At 36.5% G+C, this 18,436-nt stretch overlaps 1 protein-coding gene across 4 annotated transcripts in view; it reads left to right on the plus strand.

The window, feature by feature from the left end:
- COL12A1 (collagen type XII alpha 1 chain) overlaps positions 1 to 18,436 on the plus strand; it is a 111,346-nt gene that overhangs the window by 28,627 nt on the left and 64,283 nt on the right. For all 4 annotated transcript variants that reach the window (XM_037034311.1, XM_037034314.1, XM_037034315.1 and 1 more), the window contains 7 exons: positions 7,327 to 7,599; positions 13,811 to 14,077; positions 14,528 to 14,720; positions 15,784 to 15,905; positions 17,615 to 17,764; positions 17,845 to 17,964; positions 18,057 to 18,221. In XM_037034311.1, coding sequence (XP_036890206.1) covers positions 7,327 to 7,599; positions 13,811 to 14,077; positions 14,528 to 14,720; positions 15,784 to 15,905; positions 17,615 to 17,764; positions 17,845 to 17,964; positions 18,057 to 18,221 — 1,290 coding nt within the window. The remainder of the gene's footprint in view (positions 1 to 7,326; positions 7,600 to 13,810; positions 14,078 to 14,527; positions 14,721 to 15,783; positions 15,906 to 17,614; positions 17,765 to 17,844; positions 17,965 to 18,056; positions 18,222 to 18,436) is intronic.

Here is an 18,436-nt window from a genome sequence, read left to right on the forward strand (position 1 = left end):
GAGTCCCATTTGTTTATTTTTTCCTTTATATCCCTAGCCCTGGGAGATATATTGGTGAAAATATTGTTGTATGGGGTAGCTGACATTTTATTGCCTATGTTCTCCTTTAGGACTTTTATGGTGTCACAACTTATATTTAAGTCTTTTGTCCATTGAGTTAATTTTGGTGTATGGTATAAGTTGGTGGTCTAGTTTTACTCTGTTGCATGTACCTGTCCAGATTTTCAGCACCATTTATTAAGAAGGTTATTTTTACTCCATTGTATGCTCCTTCTCCCTTTCTTGAATGTTATTTGACCACAGAGACTTGGGTTTATTTCTGGGTTCTTGATTCTGTTCCATTGATCCATATGTCTTTTCTTATGACAGTACCAGGCTGTTTTGATTACAGTGGACTTGTAATATAGTTTGATATCAGGTACTGTGATCCCTCCTACTTTGTTCTTTCTCAGAATTGCTGAGGCTATTCAGGGTCATTTATGGTTCCATATAAATGTTTGAAATACGTGCATATCTGTGGAATTGCATTGAATCTATAGATTGCTTTGGGTAGTGTGGACATTTTAATGAAGTTAATTCTTTCAATCTGTGAACATAGTACTTACTTCCATTTATTTGTGTTTTCCTTAACTTTTTTCTTTAGCATTCTGTAGTTTTCTGAGTACAGGTCTTTTACCTCCTTGGTTAAGTTTATTCCTAGGTTCTTTAATTTTCTTGTTGCATGTAACTTTTAACTTTCTGATATTCTTCTGCTTTTTATTACTTAAAAATATATTCACAGTCAACCAAAATTCTTGATTCCAAAAATTATAGCATTTTTGCTACGATTAATATGTAAACAGACTAAAAACAAAATACACATTTTACTTTAACAGCAAACTCAGTCTACTGGGCTGTGATTTTTTTAGGCTAGGCGTGTAGTTAAATGGTATAATTTTATAGTTTTGCAGAAGTGGTGTAGAAAATGTACCAACCTGTGTACACATATGAGTGTACGCTCAGGCACCTATTTGATAAAAACTTATCTTGTGTAAGGGAGATACATGAGTAGTAAAATACATTTAAAAATTACTTTTTTATTTCCTGATAAGACATGCTGGGTGATTTACAAGTTTTCTTTAAAAATACAGTTAATTCACAACTTAATTGTCAAAATAATTTTTTTCATTTACACCAAGCATTTTACCATTGTGAAGGATTACATTAGATGCTGCCAGTCTGATTTTATTAACATATTTATTTCATTGCATTATGTGTGGTAAACTTGACAAATATGTGAAAGCATAGTTGTGACTAAATTAAAATAATAGAAGATTTTGTCCCTGGTTATTCCATTTCATTTTATTGTATTAACTCAGCCAAATCCACATACCATATACAGGAATAGGATATGATGGTAAATGCAGGGGATGGAAAGCCCAGAAACAAAGCCAGGCAACTGCTTTTGAGGGCTGCTGTTTTTCTAATCTGCTTTTCTCTTGGGAGAGGAGGTGGTAAGAGGCTACCTTGAAGGAATGTTTCTTCCAGCCAGAGGCATGGTTCAGCAGGCAAGAGCATTCTGTAGGTTGAAAATTTTATAGGTTGCCTGAAGGGCATTCTATTCAATTCAGAAAGAATTAAGCAAATATTTAGTGCGGTATACAACCATCACTAACTTAAGTCTGTTCCCTAGTGCTCTCTTGAAATGCAGCCAATGATCAGAAAATTTCCCTGTCCTTGGAAGAGAGATTTATTAGCATTGGCATTGGGGAAGTTCATGGTTGGCTCTAGTACTGTATGAAATAGAATCACAAAGGCAGAATTTATTACTCTTTCATATCCAAACTTCAGAGGAATCTGAACACTGATTTACATTGTTTTTTCCTCCTCCTGTTGTTCTTAAAGTAGATTTAATACACTTTACTAAAACACTGTTGTAGATGTAAGTGCACTTTAAGTTTGGTAGAACTTTCACTTGTCACTGCTAGTGTTTAGAGAGAGGAAAACTTGTTCTTATAAAGCTTAAACTGAATAATGCCCATTTTAATTTAGATAAATTAAAATAATTTAGAGTTTTACCACACATGAATGAAAATTTCAGTGTTCCTTCCTGGCTTTGGAAAAGATGACTTTTGAGAATATCCTTTGTTTCAGTTGCTATAGCAACCTGCCAATGTCCTGGATATGAATGGCTTCCTGCACACTACACCATGCTAACTCAGCTGACATTTTGTTACAATGAGGTTTTTAGCACATCAAGGAATTCCTCTGCATGATGTTGAGTAGTAATGGGGTCTCTCCAAGATGGTCTAAACAAGACCTCTGTTTTCCTAGACTTACTGCTGTCTCATAACTGGAAAAAATCATACATTCTGGGTATAGCTGCTCTGATGTTTCCAGGGAACTAGCACACTCACCAAACAGTTATTCATATTGCCTTTTCTGCAAATTAATGGCTCATCAGAGAAAAATTTAAATCATATTGGAGAGGAAACGATGGTGGAAAAAATGTCACTCTTTGAAGTTGAAGGGTGATTTAATTGTTAAGAGGTTTTTAAGAACTACGCACTGCTTAAAGTAATGAGGTTCACTTATCAATAGTGAACTTTGTCCTTTTGAATGGTGGCTCTAATTCATTGCTTGTAAATCAAATGTGTTTCCACGTGAGCACTATCCAGAAGCAGGTCTTCTGCATTCTGCTATGGAAAGTTGGATGACTTTTGAGTTAAACCCTAACGGAAAAGACAAATTGATTTAGAAGAGGGTTTACATTACATTTTCAATTTAACTTCTATTTTTGAAAGTGGTATGTGAAACTCAATGAAAGCTGGCTGGAACAATCTATAAGATGAAATACAGTTTCATTTCATTATGATTAATTTTTCAGTTATCATCATTGGCTAATTTGTATTATAATTATATTTGAATTGGATGATGATTTGCTTTTCAGAAAGCAAATGGAAAAGGGCTAAGGAAATGTAGGAAAGTTAGTTAAATCAGGCATCGGTTCTTTGGCCTCGTGTGTGGAAAAAAGTAGAAATCAACCCCTGTGGATGTTCAAATCATGAGAAATGCACCTGTCTAAATGACTTCCCACAGCAGAGCATGGAGATGCATGCAAGCAGGCACGAGAGGAATGCCTTTTGATCTCCTTTTAATTCTCTTTATAATCACAGTGGAAATGCTGAGTATCAAAATTTCAAAAACGGATGGATTTTGTATGTTTAAATTTATGATGAAAAGAATGGTTATTTTTTATTCCTACACTGGTACTATGCTGAGGAGAATGGGATAGAAAGTAAAACTATTGAGAAGAAATCAAAGGAACAAAGATGAAGGCATACCATTAGTGTAGAAGATGACTGCTTTGAAATGATTGCCAGGAATTCTGTTATTAGAGCTAAAAGTAATACACAAAGCACCGGCATATAGTCCGGAATCATGAGATTAAATTATTATTGAAAACAACATCACTTTGTTAGAAAGCTTGACCAAGTCAAAGCATCATAAAACCCACGTTTGTAAGTCTTGGGGCACGGGGAGAGCAGGCTCTCAGGGAGGGAGGGAGCCGTGGTGGAGCAGAAGCTGACCCAGGTTTGGGGAGAAACAGTGACAGGGAGGCAGACGGTCTGCTGGGACGGCCGCCATTGCCTTCCCTTCTGAGGGGCAGTAGTCTTTCTTGGAGAGAGGCTGCAGGCTTGTCTTGTGACACCTTTCCTTTCTTCCCTCGTTTCTCTTCTATCCCAGGTACTGTAAAAAGAGTCTCCCTCCCAAACTCAATCTAATGAAACCAAGACTAATAATCTCTTCCCGTAGTTTTGATGTCTGAAATTTCCTAAACTGGGGACAAAACCTGTAATTTAATATATTAAACCAAATCAAATGCCTTGCTGGGTGACACTTGGCTGGAACCTCATTCACAGGGAAATGTGATGAACTTTTCACTAAGAAGCATACAGGGTGGGGCAAAAGTAGGTTTACAGGTGTTTGTATGGGAAATAATACAACAATTGATAAACAATAACACAAGAAGAGACTCTGTGTTTCATGTACTCACACTGTAAGCATACTTTTGCCCCACCTTTTATATCGAGAACTATTTCCTTTAGAGACATGATGGAGGGGAGGAGATAGTGGTGAGCATCCCACCTCTGTTTGGGATGGAAAGGATGTGATGAGAAACTTCAGTCAACTTCTTAATTCTCTGAGGGTCAGTATGTAGCCTATTTCACTACCTAAAGGGTGGTTTTCTGGGCATGGCCACAGACCCATACAGTAAACCATCAAGCAGTCCTACACGGTATCACCATGTCCAACGAGTCTGACCAGCTTCGCTTTTACTACACATGTATTTATTTGGATGGCGCCTCATTGCCAAGTGAAGGCAAGTGTGGGAGTTCCTTGCCACACTGATTTAGCACAGCTTCCAAAGAAGTGTCTCTCTAGGCCCCAGAGAAGAGTAGCAGAAAGAAGGAAAAAGGAAGAAATGGGAAAAGAATAAAGAATAGTAGAGGAATTAGAATCAGAGGAAATTTAGAAAGCATCAGGACTTAGGCGTATCTCCAGATATTCCAGTTCGGTTGATTTGGGCACGGCCTTGCCTTTGACTCTCCAGGAGATTCTGCGTGTCTGACTAGGTCTGGACCCCAGAGCCCCAGGATGCGGCATAGCCCGCTGGTGGGCTGCTCAGCTGGCTGCATATTTAGTTTCAAAACCAGCGTGGCCACTTGGGAGCCTGCCAATTAAATCATAGGGTGTAATCCAATTGTTTCTTTTTTTTTTGTAATCTAATATTTTGCCAAGCCAAAATTTCATTTTAAAAAACTTCAAGAGTTATAGGTCTGATAAGCTTTACTGTCATGAGTATATCATATTCTCAACATTCTTGGGTGACATGCAGCAGCTGGAATACCCAACCCTCCTGTCTTTTTCAGAAAATAAGTCTATCCGTGTGTTTGACAATAATATAAACTTAATATTTAGCAGTATTCTTATCAAACTGTCTGACATATAAGAAGCTCATTGAAGTGGTTTATTTTTTCAGTCTTGGCCATTGGATTGAGTTGTCTCTCTTCTTCCCTTGAATCCCATATTTTTTGTCACTAACACAGAATGTTGCAATGCCCATGCCTGCAAATAACACCTTATGTGACACATGCAGAAACCATAATTTTTTGAGAATCTTTTCTGTAATTGAGAACTTAGTGTTCACTTGACTTAGTGTTCTTAGCCATTAATTAGAATTGGTAGTATCTTCTGTTTAATATCTTATTTATATTTTAAAAAGTGCTTTTGCAGATTCTTTTCAGGACATGGATTAAATCTTGCAAAAGTCTTTATTGTAATTTTGCTAGCATTTTTTCCTAGCCTTCAGGGCTTGAGAGTGTTAAAACAGTTGATTAAAATCCATGGGAACACATGGTTAGTGATCGAGGCTCCTTTTGTTGGTAGCTCAGAAATGCCTTTGTGAATGTATTTTTGCTTCAAACACAATTCTCTTTTTATTATTTTCTCACAGTGAAATCATTAGCCTGTGTTTGTGGAGTTGATGTCTGTTGTCATGGAAATGTCACAAATGCAGTGCTGTAGAAAGTAGGGAGAAAAATAGGCTGAGAAGCACAATCTTTGGGAAGACTGGAAGCTAAAATCATTGTTTGTGAATTCCTCCAGTTTTAATTTGGAAGGTAACTCCCACAGTCTACTAACTTTGTGTTAGGTGTATTTTGGCGAGGTTATGAATGCAGTTTTTAGCTCATTTAAATTCAAAGTCAGTCATAAGTACAATTATTTTACAGCAGCTGTCCCTAACACAATTTGGCCAATTTAGGAGGAGAGAAACACATGAGAAGAGGCTGTCCATCAGTAAACATGTGCTGCACATGTAAACTTAGAGCCCAGTGGTGGGGATAGCAATGATTAAGAAAACACGCAAGCAACCCCAAAACGCCTGAACTAAACCAAACTAAAGAAAAAGTGTGTTTATATCCCTGGAAGTAGAGAAAATATAAAGGTGCATGGTCATTTAAGTAGCAAATAAATGTAAAGAAGACTTTTAGATGAAATTAGCCTCAAGTACTGAGGGGAAAGAAGTCAGCATGTTCTTGAAAATAAGTATTCTTGCTTAAAGTGAAGTATGTAACTAATTTCCCTCTAGAGATGAAATGTTTTGTCAGCCGTTAAAGTTATTTAGAAAGGAGTTAGAATTTTCCAGTTGCACTTGGGGTCTGGTAGGATGCCCAGCTTCTGTTTTGTTTATTTTTCCCCTCTAAAATGTACCATATATGATAGGTTTTTGTTCATCTAGATTTCTTTTTCATTCATTGTTATCTTTGCTTTTTGTGTTGAAATTTAATTGTTTAAGTATATTTTTGATGTATTCACTTTTATTCTTTGGTTGAAGTAAAATAATAGCCTTCAAAATTCTTGTAACAACATCACATATCATTTTCTGGAATATACAATTATTGGTAAAATGTATGCTGTAGAGGCAGATAGTTTTATATTTATGTCATACTGTGGCACAAACCCTAGTAAAGGTAGCCAATATAAAGTGACCTGTATATTTAACTTACATTTAAATTATGGAAAGTGAGGGTTTTATTGGACGACATCTGTGCCTCCTATTAAGTTGAGGTTTCCATATTTTTCCATTTGGGTTGTATTTTTTTTAATGAAAGAACCAAAATTTAGTAGCAGACATTTTCGATCAGTGAGAACAAGTGGTGTGTTTTATTTTGATGACTAATGCTTTGAGGTTTTCCAGAAGAATTGGTGGTTTTTAGTTTCATTAGGGGTAAGCTGTATTGAAAGTTTGCACTTTTACTTTTTTTAACTGCCTGAACAAATAGTTTCCACCAAAAATGATTGTTGGAATTAGAATTTGTAAGTGATATAAAATTGTTGAAGTTATTGTAAATCATACATTGAAACTGAGCTTATTTAAATTGGATCAGAGAGGAAAAGATGATGGTAAAGAAATAAAGATCTTTGTAAACATAGGGCTATGTCATAAAGTGGACTAAAATGTGGCAAGATTTTGGAATCTAGATGCAGTTTTTCTTTGGAAAACTTTCTGTTAGGCATATACTCCATATTTGGATGCCGTTCTTGTCCTGAAAGACCTTATTTTCTGAATGGACAGATGGGGTGGGGCTGATAGGTAGGAATCAGATATAATTCTAAAGTTTTATTCCGTTAGTCTGTCCCACTGACAGAACAAGACAATTGGCTCAGAAAGGAGAAAAGCAACTTCAGAGTTCAGCAAGTTAGGACGTCTCTATTAGGATGAAGGAATATTTACATATCTAGTAGCCATTAAAAATGATTCCCCTTGAATTTCTATTCTAGAACGTGGTTCACCTCGGGATTTGATTACCAAGGACATCACTGACACATCCATTGGGGCTTATTGGACATCTGCTCCAGGAATGGTTCGTGGTTACAGGGTCTCATGGAAATCACTTTATGATGATGTTGAAGCTGGAGAGAAAAGTGTTCCTGAAGATGCAATTCATACTGTGATAGAAAATCTGCAGCCAGAGACCAAATACAAACTTTCAGTATTTGCAGTTTACAGCAGTGGAGAAGGAGAACCTTTGAATGGAGAAGCCACAACTGAATGTAGGTAACATCACAAAATGTGTGTGTGTGTGTGTGTGTGTGTGTGTGTGTGTGTGTGTGTTGGTGCTACCTAATAGCTACCAGCTCAAGCGACATGACGTTGAATCACTTGAATTTTTTCTTTGTATTGTCATTGAGAACTAAGCAATTAGGGCTTTAAAGGACATGGTTTAGCCCTGGCTGGCATGGCTCAGTGGATTGAGTGCTGGACTGTGAAACAGGATTGCCGGTTTGATTCCCAATCAGATCACATGCTTGGGTTGCAGGTCCCCAGTAGGGGGTGCACGAGAGGCAACCACACATTGATGTTCCTCTCTCTCTTTTTCTCCCTCCCCTCTCTCTAAAAATAAATAAAATTTAAAAAAAAGAACATGGTTTAGCCCTGGCTAGTGTGACTCAGTGGGTTGGTGCTCATCCCATACACCAAAAGGCTGGGGATTCAATAGCTGGTCAGGGCACATACCTAGGTTCCATCCCCGGGGCGCATATGGGAGGCAACCAATAGATTTTTCTCTCTCACATCCATGTTTCTCTTTATCTCTCCCTTCCTTTCTAAAATCAATAAATATTAAAATAAAGGACTGTGGTTTAAATCCAGGTGTATTTAGTATTGAAAATTTATATAAAACTTTGAAATATTGAATTTCTTCTCACTACCCATGTTTCTTTTTTCCCACCCCTAACCTTCTCTCCTTTCTCTCTCCTGGTGGAATGATCAGCTGGATAAGATACTCAATTAGTAAAAACAGCAGGAGCTATGGAGACAAAAAGAATTTGAATACATTTGTAGCTCTATGACCTTGGGCAAGTTCTTAATCTTCTTTGAGCTTCAGTGTTCCAATCTGTAGAATATGGTCTCTTAAGAGTTATCCAGAGGATTGAATGAAACAGTGATATGCAAAGCACCATGCAAAATGCCCAGCCACTAGAGACGATTGGGAAATGATAGTAGCTCTTGAGACTGTGGTTATTATACACCTGAGAATAATGCTAGATTCTTTACTTCATTTCCACTGTAGTCAGTAAGGTTAAATCAGTAGTCCCCTTAGTTGTCTCCCATTTACCCTAATCTTATTAGTATTCTTTCTTGTGAATAATTTTGAATGATGTACCATCATTTATTATCAGCTGGCTGGTAAAATATGTATTCACATTTCCTAATTCTCTTTCCTAAAGAGTCATTTGTTAGCCATGGACATTTCTCAAAATTTATTGGAGAAAAGTTTACTTCTTTTGTTTTGGGAATATTTTAGAACAAGAAGAAATAATAGGAAATTCTTGCATTTCTCTTTATTAGAAAGACATAGAGAAATTGAATGTTTTTTCTGGCTAAGAGCAATTTCAGTTAAGTCTTGTATCTTGATTTTAAAGTTATTCTTAAATTAAAATCTTTTGGTTTGAGTTGTCTGAGGAAATCATCTTTTCTTTTTTTATCACTGGCAGACCCAATTGGCTATGTCTAACCTTAAATTTGTGTCAAAATTAATGACATTAAAAAAATCAAACCCCTTTTAGAAAATTTAAATAGACAACTGTATTCCTCAGATATTCACATGATTGGTTTACATAGTAGTAAATGAAATCTTGTGTTTGAATATATTGGCTGATATGGTTTAAGAACTAGCAGAAATTCATTTCTATTTCTAGCAGAAATTCATTTGTTGTAAAGAGAAGTCATATTGTAAACTTAGTCCAGATATGACACATAAAGCTAAATTTATTTGTAAGAATAAAAATACAATTCATGTGGCTGAGAAGTTATTCAAGTATATGTATTTAGAGGGAGGGGGGAAAAAAACTCTCCTCTACTGTGTTCTTGTCCCAAAAGACTAAGTTATCAGTTTTTAGTTAGACTGAAAATCTCAACAAGGGACATAGTTTAGCAAAAAGCAAATGTGGTAACAAAAGTCCTAAATAACCTTTCACCTCCAAGAAGTGAGTATCTAAGAAAATTTCAGTTTTTCTTGGCTAATTGGTTGATTTAAAGGTGCGGGAAGAGAAAGATCTCTTTTGAACTGAAGAGCAGACTAGGCAGGAATGAAACACATATTTTGTAGTGTACATGCAAACTGCTTACATGTCTAAGCACATATAAGAGAAGTTGGGAGTTTTTGTTTGTTCTCTTAGCATTTTGTTGTTGTTTTACTTTGCCATCTGTGTGGAAAGTAAAGCAGTTCAGGAAGCTCTTTGACAAATCTGAGCCAGGTGTGGTTTTAGGTGGTTGACGAATCTCTACGTGTGGATACCTGGGCAGTCAGTAGATCATGCTCGTGGAGTTTCTAATCATCTTCTAAGGGAATATTTTGGAAGTAATTTTTGGATTGCTTTCAACTCAGGGACATGGTATGCTGCTGCTGATAGAATGAAAATGGTGAATTGTGTCCAGAAACTAGTGGATGGGAGGCTTTCTGTTGGCTTTGTCCTTTATAGCAGGGGGGTTAGCAGAGCTCAGCAACTGTCGGGAATCTCCCTCTGAGAGGGACTGAAACATGAAAAGAGCTAACAGTGTTGTGGTATTTTATATCTCACAGCATACCTATTGATGAAGTAAAACATTAACTTGTGGGGGATGCCAACAAAGCTTTTAAAATTTCTCCCTAAAATCCAAAGTTTTCTATTAAGACTAGGCTGAAGTATATTATACTCTATGTAACTTCAATTCCTTTATTTTAAAGAGTTAATTAAAAGGTAGGAATATAATTGAGATCTTCGAAGCATTTCAAGGTGTGAAGTACAACATTTGACTGTTATTCATGTATTTAATTTAGGAAATATTTTAAAGTTTGGGATTTCATTCTTTTGAGGGCATTGGTTTCTTTTTAGACCAATACTTATAAGACTTAAAAGTTCATTTCCCTCAATTCTGAATTATGTAAAATTTGTCTGAGAACTTTTTGTAAAAATATCTTGTTCTGAATAAAAATGTAAGCTAGAAATAAGAGGTTAGAAAACATATTTTAGCACAACCCTTTTAGAAAAGTGTTGGACACGCATCAAATTATTTGTGAAAATTTGTAATAATAACCCAAATAGATTGTTCTTGTATATAGCATTTTTTCCATACTGTTTTCAAAGCCCGTGTAAGGTCTTTACATTTTTTTTTGTTTGAAAATACCCTTGTTTTTTCTTTTAATAGTTTACTTACCTGGAAATAGAGTTGATAATTGAGGATTAATGTTAATAAATTTTAATACTTTCAGACAGTAATAGGCTTAGCTGAGAATTCTCTTGATAACTTTAAACCCTAAAACAAAAAAAAATTGCAACAAATTTGCTCTTAATTGAATTTATACTTTTTTATCTTTCAGAAACAAAACCCATAGCCATCTATTGAATTTTCTTTATCCTGTATACATAATATATCTTTTGATTATATGGCTGTATTTAAGATTTTCTTTTTACCATTGATTTTAAGCAATTTGCTTATAATGGGCCTTAGTATCATTTTCTTCATAAGTTTTTGCCTAGGGTTCATTGAGTTACTTGGATCTGTGGACTTACAGTTTTATAAAATATGAAAATATTTAGTCCATCATATCTCCAAATTATTTATTACACCCCTATTCTTTTAGGTACTCCAATTATACATGCATTAGTCTGCTTGAAGTTATCACATAGCTCACTGTTGTGCTATTTGTCTTAAAATCTTTTTTTACATTTTCTTGCATTACATTTAGATACTTTCTATTACCATGTTATTAAGTTCACTCATCTTGTTTCTGTGATATTTATTCTGCTGTTAATGACATCCTATGTATTTTCCAGCTATAGGAGTTTTGTTTGAGTCTCTTTCATATGTTCTATGTCTTTATTTAACACGCTTATTTTTTCTATCATTAATATATAAAATATAGTTATAATAGCTGTTTTAACATCCCTTTTGAATAATTTGGTCATATACATCCTTTCTAGTTCCATTTCTATTGATTGATTTTTGTTATTATGCATTTTTTAGCTCCAAAATATCATCAACTGTTGGATTAAGCAAAAGGAATGTATTTTTTCACAGTTCCAAGATCAAAGTTTTGTCAGAATTTGATTTCTGGTGAGAGCTCTCTTCCTGTCTTGGAGATGGCCATTTTCTTGCTATGTTCATATATGGCCCTTTTGTCTTTTTTTGTTTTTTTGGTCTGTGCACATGGTTGAGGGGGAGGGAGAGAGAGAGAGCGTGAGCACACAAGCTCCAGTGTCTCCTCTTTCTCTTACAAGGATTCTATTCCCATCAGATTAGGGCCCTACTGTGACCTCATTCATCCCTAATTATCCAAAGGTCACACCTCCAAACACCATCACATTGGAGGTTACAGCTTTAACATATAAATTTTGGGGAGGCACAACCATTCAGTCCATAACATGTACCACATTTTTTCTTTGCATGCCTGGTAAGTTTTATTTGATGCTAGACATTGCGAATTTTACTTTTTTGGGTGCTAGATATTTTTATATTCTTATAAACATCTTTAAGTTTTAAACTGGATGTAGTTGATCTCTTAGAAGCTTTATTTTTTGTTAGAGATAGACCAGATAAACCTTTAGTTTAGGGCTAATTTTGCCCCATTATCGAGGCAAGAGCCTCTTGAATACTATACGTGATATTCCAAGAATTTCAAATTTTTCTGCTCTGGTTAGAGGAGCATTTCTGGCTCTGTGGGAACTCTAGGAATTGTTACCTCTGTTCTCTTTGGGTGGTTCTTTCTCATACATAAGCACTGATTAGTACTGGGTTGAAGACTCAAGGAGGATCTTTTTCAGATTGTTGGAGGTTTTTGTCTCTAGTGTCATCTCCTCTATAGTAATCTGCTCTGCAAGTTTTAAGGGCCTGGGACTCCCCAGGTTTGCAAAACTATCTCCTGAATTAAGGGAACCACTAGGCTCTACCTGGATTCCCTCTGCCTGTACTGGGGCTGAACATTATTTCTAAATAAGTTGCTAGGGCAATCATACAGTAAACTCTCATTCATTTTTCATTTCTCAGGGATCACTGTCCTGTGCTTACTGATGTCCTATGTCTGGAAATTTTTTATCTGTATATGTGTATATTTTAGGGTTTTATTTTTCAGATTTGTAGTTGTTTCAAGTGGTTTTTGTCTATTTGAATGTGAATGTTTCTCTTAGAATGAAGAAAGATCTTTTGCAGTGTTTCATTAAGCTTTAGATTCTTTCTATAGAAAATGCTTATGCCTTTTGAATTACTAAGATTATTAAATGAATGAAGTGATCCTGCTTATAAACTCTGATGATCTATAAGAAAAGAGGTGTGTTGGCTATTTGTGGGTGTTTGATGACCTATTTCTGATGTAATTATTATTCATTATAAAATGTTAAAAGATAACTTGATAATAAATAATTATATATTGAACACTTTTTACATATAGTGCTTCCTAAAACACTCAGTGTTTACTAGTTTATATTTAGAGCTATTGAGATATTTTTATGTGTTAGAATTTCCTATTCCCTTGTGCTCATAGTCTGACATACTGTGGTAGTCACAAAGCGTTGTTAACTCGGGTCATTCTGGTTAGTCTTTTGTGGGTTGCACCTTTTCTGAAAAGACACAAGTAACATTTCTGACCCTGCACTCATGATTTTTACTATTTCCAACAGCATGATTGCTACAGGAATTCTTTACAGGTGGAAATATAATAGAAATTTTAAAAAGTCATCTCTGAAAATGGATGCTTCCTTTCTTTCTTTAAAAAAAGATTTTATTTATTTATTTTTAGACAGAGGGGAAGGGAGGGAGAAAGATAAGGGAGGGGAGAAAAACACTGATTTGTGAGAGATACATTAATTGGTTGCCTCTCATAGGCCCCAACCAGGGACCTAGCCCACAACCCAGGCATGTGGACTGGCTGGGGATGGAATGAGCGACCTTTTGTTTTTCAGGTTGGCACTCAGAAATGAGTGCCAAATTTTCTGCAAATTCAGAAATGGATATTTTCTTTATTAAGACCTTTAAATGCAACTGGAAATTCATGCAATCTGAACATCCATTTTTTTATTAGCCAATTAAGGGAAAAAATCTCACTGTTATCTCACTGAGATTAGGCTTACCTGCCATCATGAATTTATGAGACAGATGCCAAGCAAGAGAACATGTACACATTTAAGAAACCACAGATAGTTTATTTTCACATAAATGGGGAGGTGAACATATATATTTTCTTTCAACGTGGAACACACTGTATTCTTTTTTTTTTTAATCTCACAGTATCCCAAGATTCGAAAACCTTGAAAGTGGATGAAGAAACAGAAAACACAATGAGAGTTACCTGGAAACCAGCACCTGGGAAAGTTGTCAACTACCGTGTTGTGTATCGCCCCCGTGGGGGAGGAAGACAGATGGTTGCCAAGGTGCCCCCCACAGTCACCTCGACAGTGTTAAAGAGACTTAAACCCCAGACCACGTATGATATCACAGTTCTCCCGATTTACAAGACAGGAGAAGGGAAGCTTAGGCAAGGATCAGGAACGACAGGTACAAAACGATAACTCTTTTGGAAAGTATGTTGTATTTCAAGGAGAACTTTATACATCTACTTTACTTGTAAATATCTAAAATTAATTCTGTAATACATCAAATTAGAATAATTTGACAGGATTAGCATGTTATTTTTACCAGTCCCACATCTGGTAAAATGATTCTACACATTAATGTTCTAATGCTAACCTAACCTTCTGAATTGTGAGAATTATTTGCACTTTCACTTGGGTAGCACTTTGTCAATCAGCATTTTTATTGCATATTATATCTGGTGCCATCAGACTTAACTTTCTTATAAGTATATGTTTTGAAGTGTTATGGTTGTGACGATTCTCATGTATGTCACTTAGATGTTTCCAATTCAATTTACTATTGTAGAGGCTAATAAAAAACCCCAAAGCCTAGTCTTATGGATAATATTTTGAAATCTTGTTGTCTTTACAGCTTCTCGATTTAAGTCACCCAGAAACCTCAGAACCTCTGACTCAACCATGTCTAGCTTCCGAGTGACTTGGGAGCCTGCGCCTGGGGAGGTGAAGGGTTACAAAGTCACGTTCCACCCTACAGGAGAAGAAAGAACACTGGGGGAGTTAGTGGTTGGACCGTATGACAACACAGTTGTTTTGGAGGAACTTAGGTAGGAACGAACTATATTTGGTTTGTAGTAAAGCATTGAATAACTTATGTAAATTAGTTGGCCTCACACAACAGAGTTTGCCAGCAGAGTGTTTTAAATCAGCTGAAGTTGCTTTCTTGGTGCTGGTGAAGTGGAGGTAGCATTCAGGGGTTAGAACAGAATGTAGGCTTGAGCAGATTTTTTGGTAATATTTTAACGATTTTTGTTATTAAGTGATCGGGGATGGCATTTTTGAAATAATACCCTGCTTTTTAAAAATTAACATCCATATTACACTAAAAAGTCACTTTCCCCTAGCAAGCCCTGTGGCCATGTGGGTGTTTCCTTCTGGAAAGGCCCAGGTGACTCCCACTTAGATTCCAAGTGTGCCCTCTTCCAGGGTGGGCCATGGCAGAGGGAAGGCAGGACTTTGTGCCTAGTGCCAGCTGGCAGGATCGGGGAGGGGTGGACTGATTGAAAGCCTCGCTTCAGGCTGTGCGGTGGAAAACAAGGAAGTTTGAGTTTGAGCAGCGCCCTGCATTCATTAAAGTAAAAAGAAAGGACTACTGTGCAGTGCCTTTTTGAAAGTTTGTTTCAACTGTTCATTCAACAATATGGAAGTCTATATAAATGCTTGTTATTTACTTTTATCAGGATAGGGAGGATGAAATTTACTGAGCCTACTATGTGCCAGCATTGTACCAGGGGCTCTTTGTAACCATGAAAGGTACAGCACTGAAATTATTTTTTTAAAACAAATGGCTTAGAAGCAGTAAGGACGAAGGGCAGGACTCTTCCTGGACACGTTCAGTGGCATGGTGGGTATTCTACATCCGACAGCAAGAAGACACAGAGTCCAGTGCTGGAAGCCCTAGTAGTCTCTAAAATGTTGGCTAGCTTCCCTGGATCCCTCACACTGTGAGCTTAAACTACAGTGTGATGGAAATTATTTTCCTTCTCTTGCAGTGGTATGCATTATAACTTTGAGGGAGGGTTTGTAAATCAAGATGAGTATCTTAAACAGAGCAACGATGCTACCACTTGGGCCAGTTATACATATAGACTATATGTTTTCACATTTCAGGGCAGGTACCACCTACAAAGTAAATGTTTTTGGAATGTTTGATGGAGGAGAAAGTTCACCACTTGTTGGACAAGAAATGACAACCCTCTCTGACACAACTGTAATGCCAATTTTATCCTCCGGTAAGAAATTGAGTTACATTTCCCTAGGAGACCTCAATATTATGAAACTACTTCAAGTATGAATTGTTAGGTTAATCACACAATGAAAAGTGATTACACAAATGTTACACTAAAGTCTATATAAATAATTTACATATTTAATTAAAAAAATCTAGCCAAGCGTGCTTTTTTACAATATAGTTGTAAGGCCTTTTGAAAAATATTTAGCATTGCATTGATTACATAGTACTATATTATTTAAAGACGCGTTTTTAAGATCAGTAGATAATGTACATTTGCTCTCTTTTTAATGACTAAAAGATAGTTCTGTCTTGTTAAAGTAACGAGAAATGACTTATTTGGGCTTAGCGGGCAGAGATGTGTTACTTAAATAGGTGGGGAACCACAACTTGGGAAGCAAAATGCTAACATAAGCCCTTTAGATTTTTTTTGCACTTGTCATGATTATAGTTTTCATGTACATGAAGCTAGTTTCGAACATTTTAGAGGTGTAAGTGGTGGGTAGAATTTACTTCTAAATATTTGCCATCATTTGCTAAAAGAAGAGATCTGGGCAGTTCATGAGCAGGCTTGCAAAAGCTTAGGTGGTTGGGATGGCATTTGGGATCCCGCTGTCCTGAGTTAGTGTGTAGTACGTGAGGACAACTTTGTAGTGTGAGGAGCATCTTGGGATTTTTTTCTCCACAACTTCTTCTTGTCACATAAAGAGCAGAGGCTAATGTGGCAAGAAGTGGGAAAATCCAGAGCTGGTAACATAAACCCCTGGAAAAGAAAGCATTTGAAAATGTGGATGTGGACAAAATAAAGTGTCAAATCGTGCTGTTTGTTTTAATGTTTTATTGTTTCTCCCATGGTGATATTAACTGACTTATATTTTTATTTTGTAGCTTGTGCACTGAGGATATTGGGATCATTCTCTCTTTCCAAAGCACCCTCACTTTGTATCAGTGTTTGTGCTTGTTGCCTCTATAGCTCTCAATTTGTGTATTTGTTTGCATACTTTTTCTAATTTGTCTTTCTCCTCTCTTGATTTTTTTAAATGTGCAGACTTTACCATCTGTATATGCTTGAGTGTTATACATAGCAGATGATGAAGGAGTTAATGACTATATAGTATAATAGCTGTCAGGTTTTAAAAAGGTCTAGTTTTAAGTTGTGTTCCTATTCATAATATTTATAGTAGTTACCAGGGAGCTTAATTATTTTAAGATTTCTTGGCTCACTAAAACCTGTTTTAGCTTACACATTTTATCAGTTTATCTCATACTTGTCTGCTAGTGGCCATGGAATATCACAGAAAAATGCAAATCTAGTAGTTTGATTACATTAAAATTATATTAAAATTATTAACACCTTATAGTTAGATGGCTGTCCATGCTCACTTATTTATTTCAGGTCTTAAGTTTGTGAGCCCATCCAAATTTGTAATGATAGCTTAAGTTTCTAGGGTCTGTGGCCAGGAAATACAGTCAAGATGAAAAAAAGATTTGCCACTGAAATAATCATTGGAGGAATTGGTGATTCTTATGACTGTTATTTGAAGGCAGTAAATCACATGGACATAGTTTCACAGTCTCAAATTCCAAAGCTGTAACACAAACCGTTAGGCGACACTGAGCTTCTGGGGAGTCGGGGGCAGACGTGTGGCTAGGAAGTAACCCTGCTAAGAATTTGCTCCTTACGCTGCTCTCTCGCAATTGCCGTGTCAGGGATGGAGTGTCTCACCAGAGCTGAGGCAGACATTGTGTTACTGGTGGACGGATCGTGGAGCATTGGCCGGGCAAATTTTAGGACTGTGAGAAGTTTCATTTCTCGAATTGTGGAAGTCTTTGATATTGGCCCCAAAAGAGTACAAATTGGTAAGCCTGACTCTATTGAAGACATTTAGACGTTTTCATTGTGCTCTTTTATTATGCTAATGCCAGTGGTGTTATTTTAGCCCTTGCCCAGTATAGTGGGGACCCCAGAACAGAGTGGCAATTAAATGCTCACAGAGACAAGAAGAGTTTGTTGCAAGCGGTGGCAAACTTACCTTACAAAGGTGGCAATACTCTCACAGGTGAGTCAGGATGGTTTGGCTCAATTTTAGCTCCTGTCAAAGCTTGTGGCTAAATAATGATGTGATCGATTCTCTTTTAAAAATCCCACCAGGCATGGCTTTGAATTTCATTCGCCAGCAGAGCTTCAAAACCCAAGCTGGAATGAGGCCTAGAGCTCGAAAAATTGGTGTTCTCATCACTGATGGGAAGTCACAGGATGATGTCGAAGCACCTTCGAAGAAACTCAAGGATGAGGGCGTGGAGCTGTTTGCTGTTGGTAAGCTAGGCCGAGGCTAGCGGTGCTCTCGGCTCTGCAAAGGCTGAGGTTACTTTTGTGGTTAAAAATATTTTCTGAAGTATGAAAAAAACAAATACATTTTTTTCTGTCATGTAATTTATCAAATGATGTAATTATCCTTGTAATGAGACAAAATTACATGTCTTCTTGGAAGAAAGTAATGGCTGAAGAGGACAAATGCATTCTTAATAGGA

Source organism: Sturnira hondurensis, unplaced genomic scaffold (assembly GCF_014824575.4).
Source record: "Sturnira hondurensis isolate 20B ecotype Veracruz unplaced genomic scaffold, ASM1482457v3 Scaffold0022136, whole genome shotgun sequence".
NCBI classification, from domain to species: Eukaryota; Metazoa; Chordata; class Mammalia; order Chiroptera; family Phyllostomidae; genus Sturnira; species Sturnira hondurensis.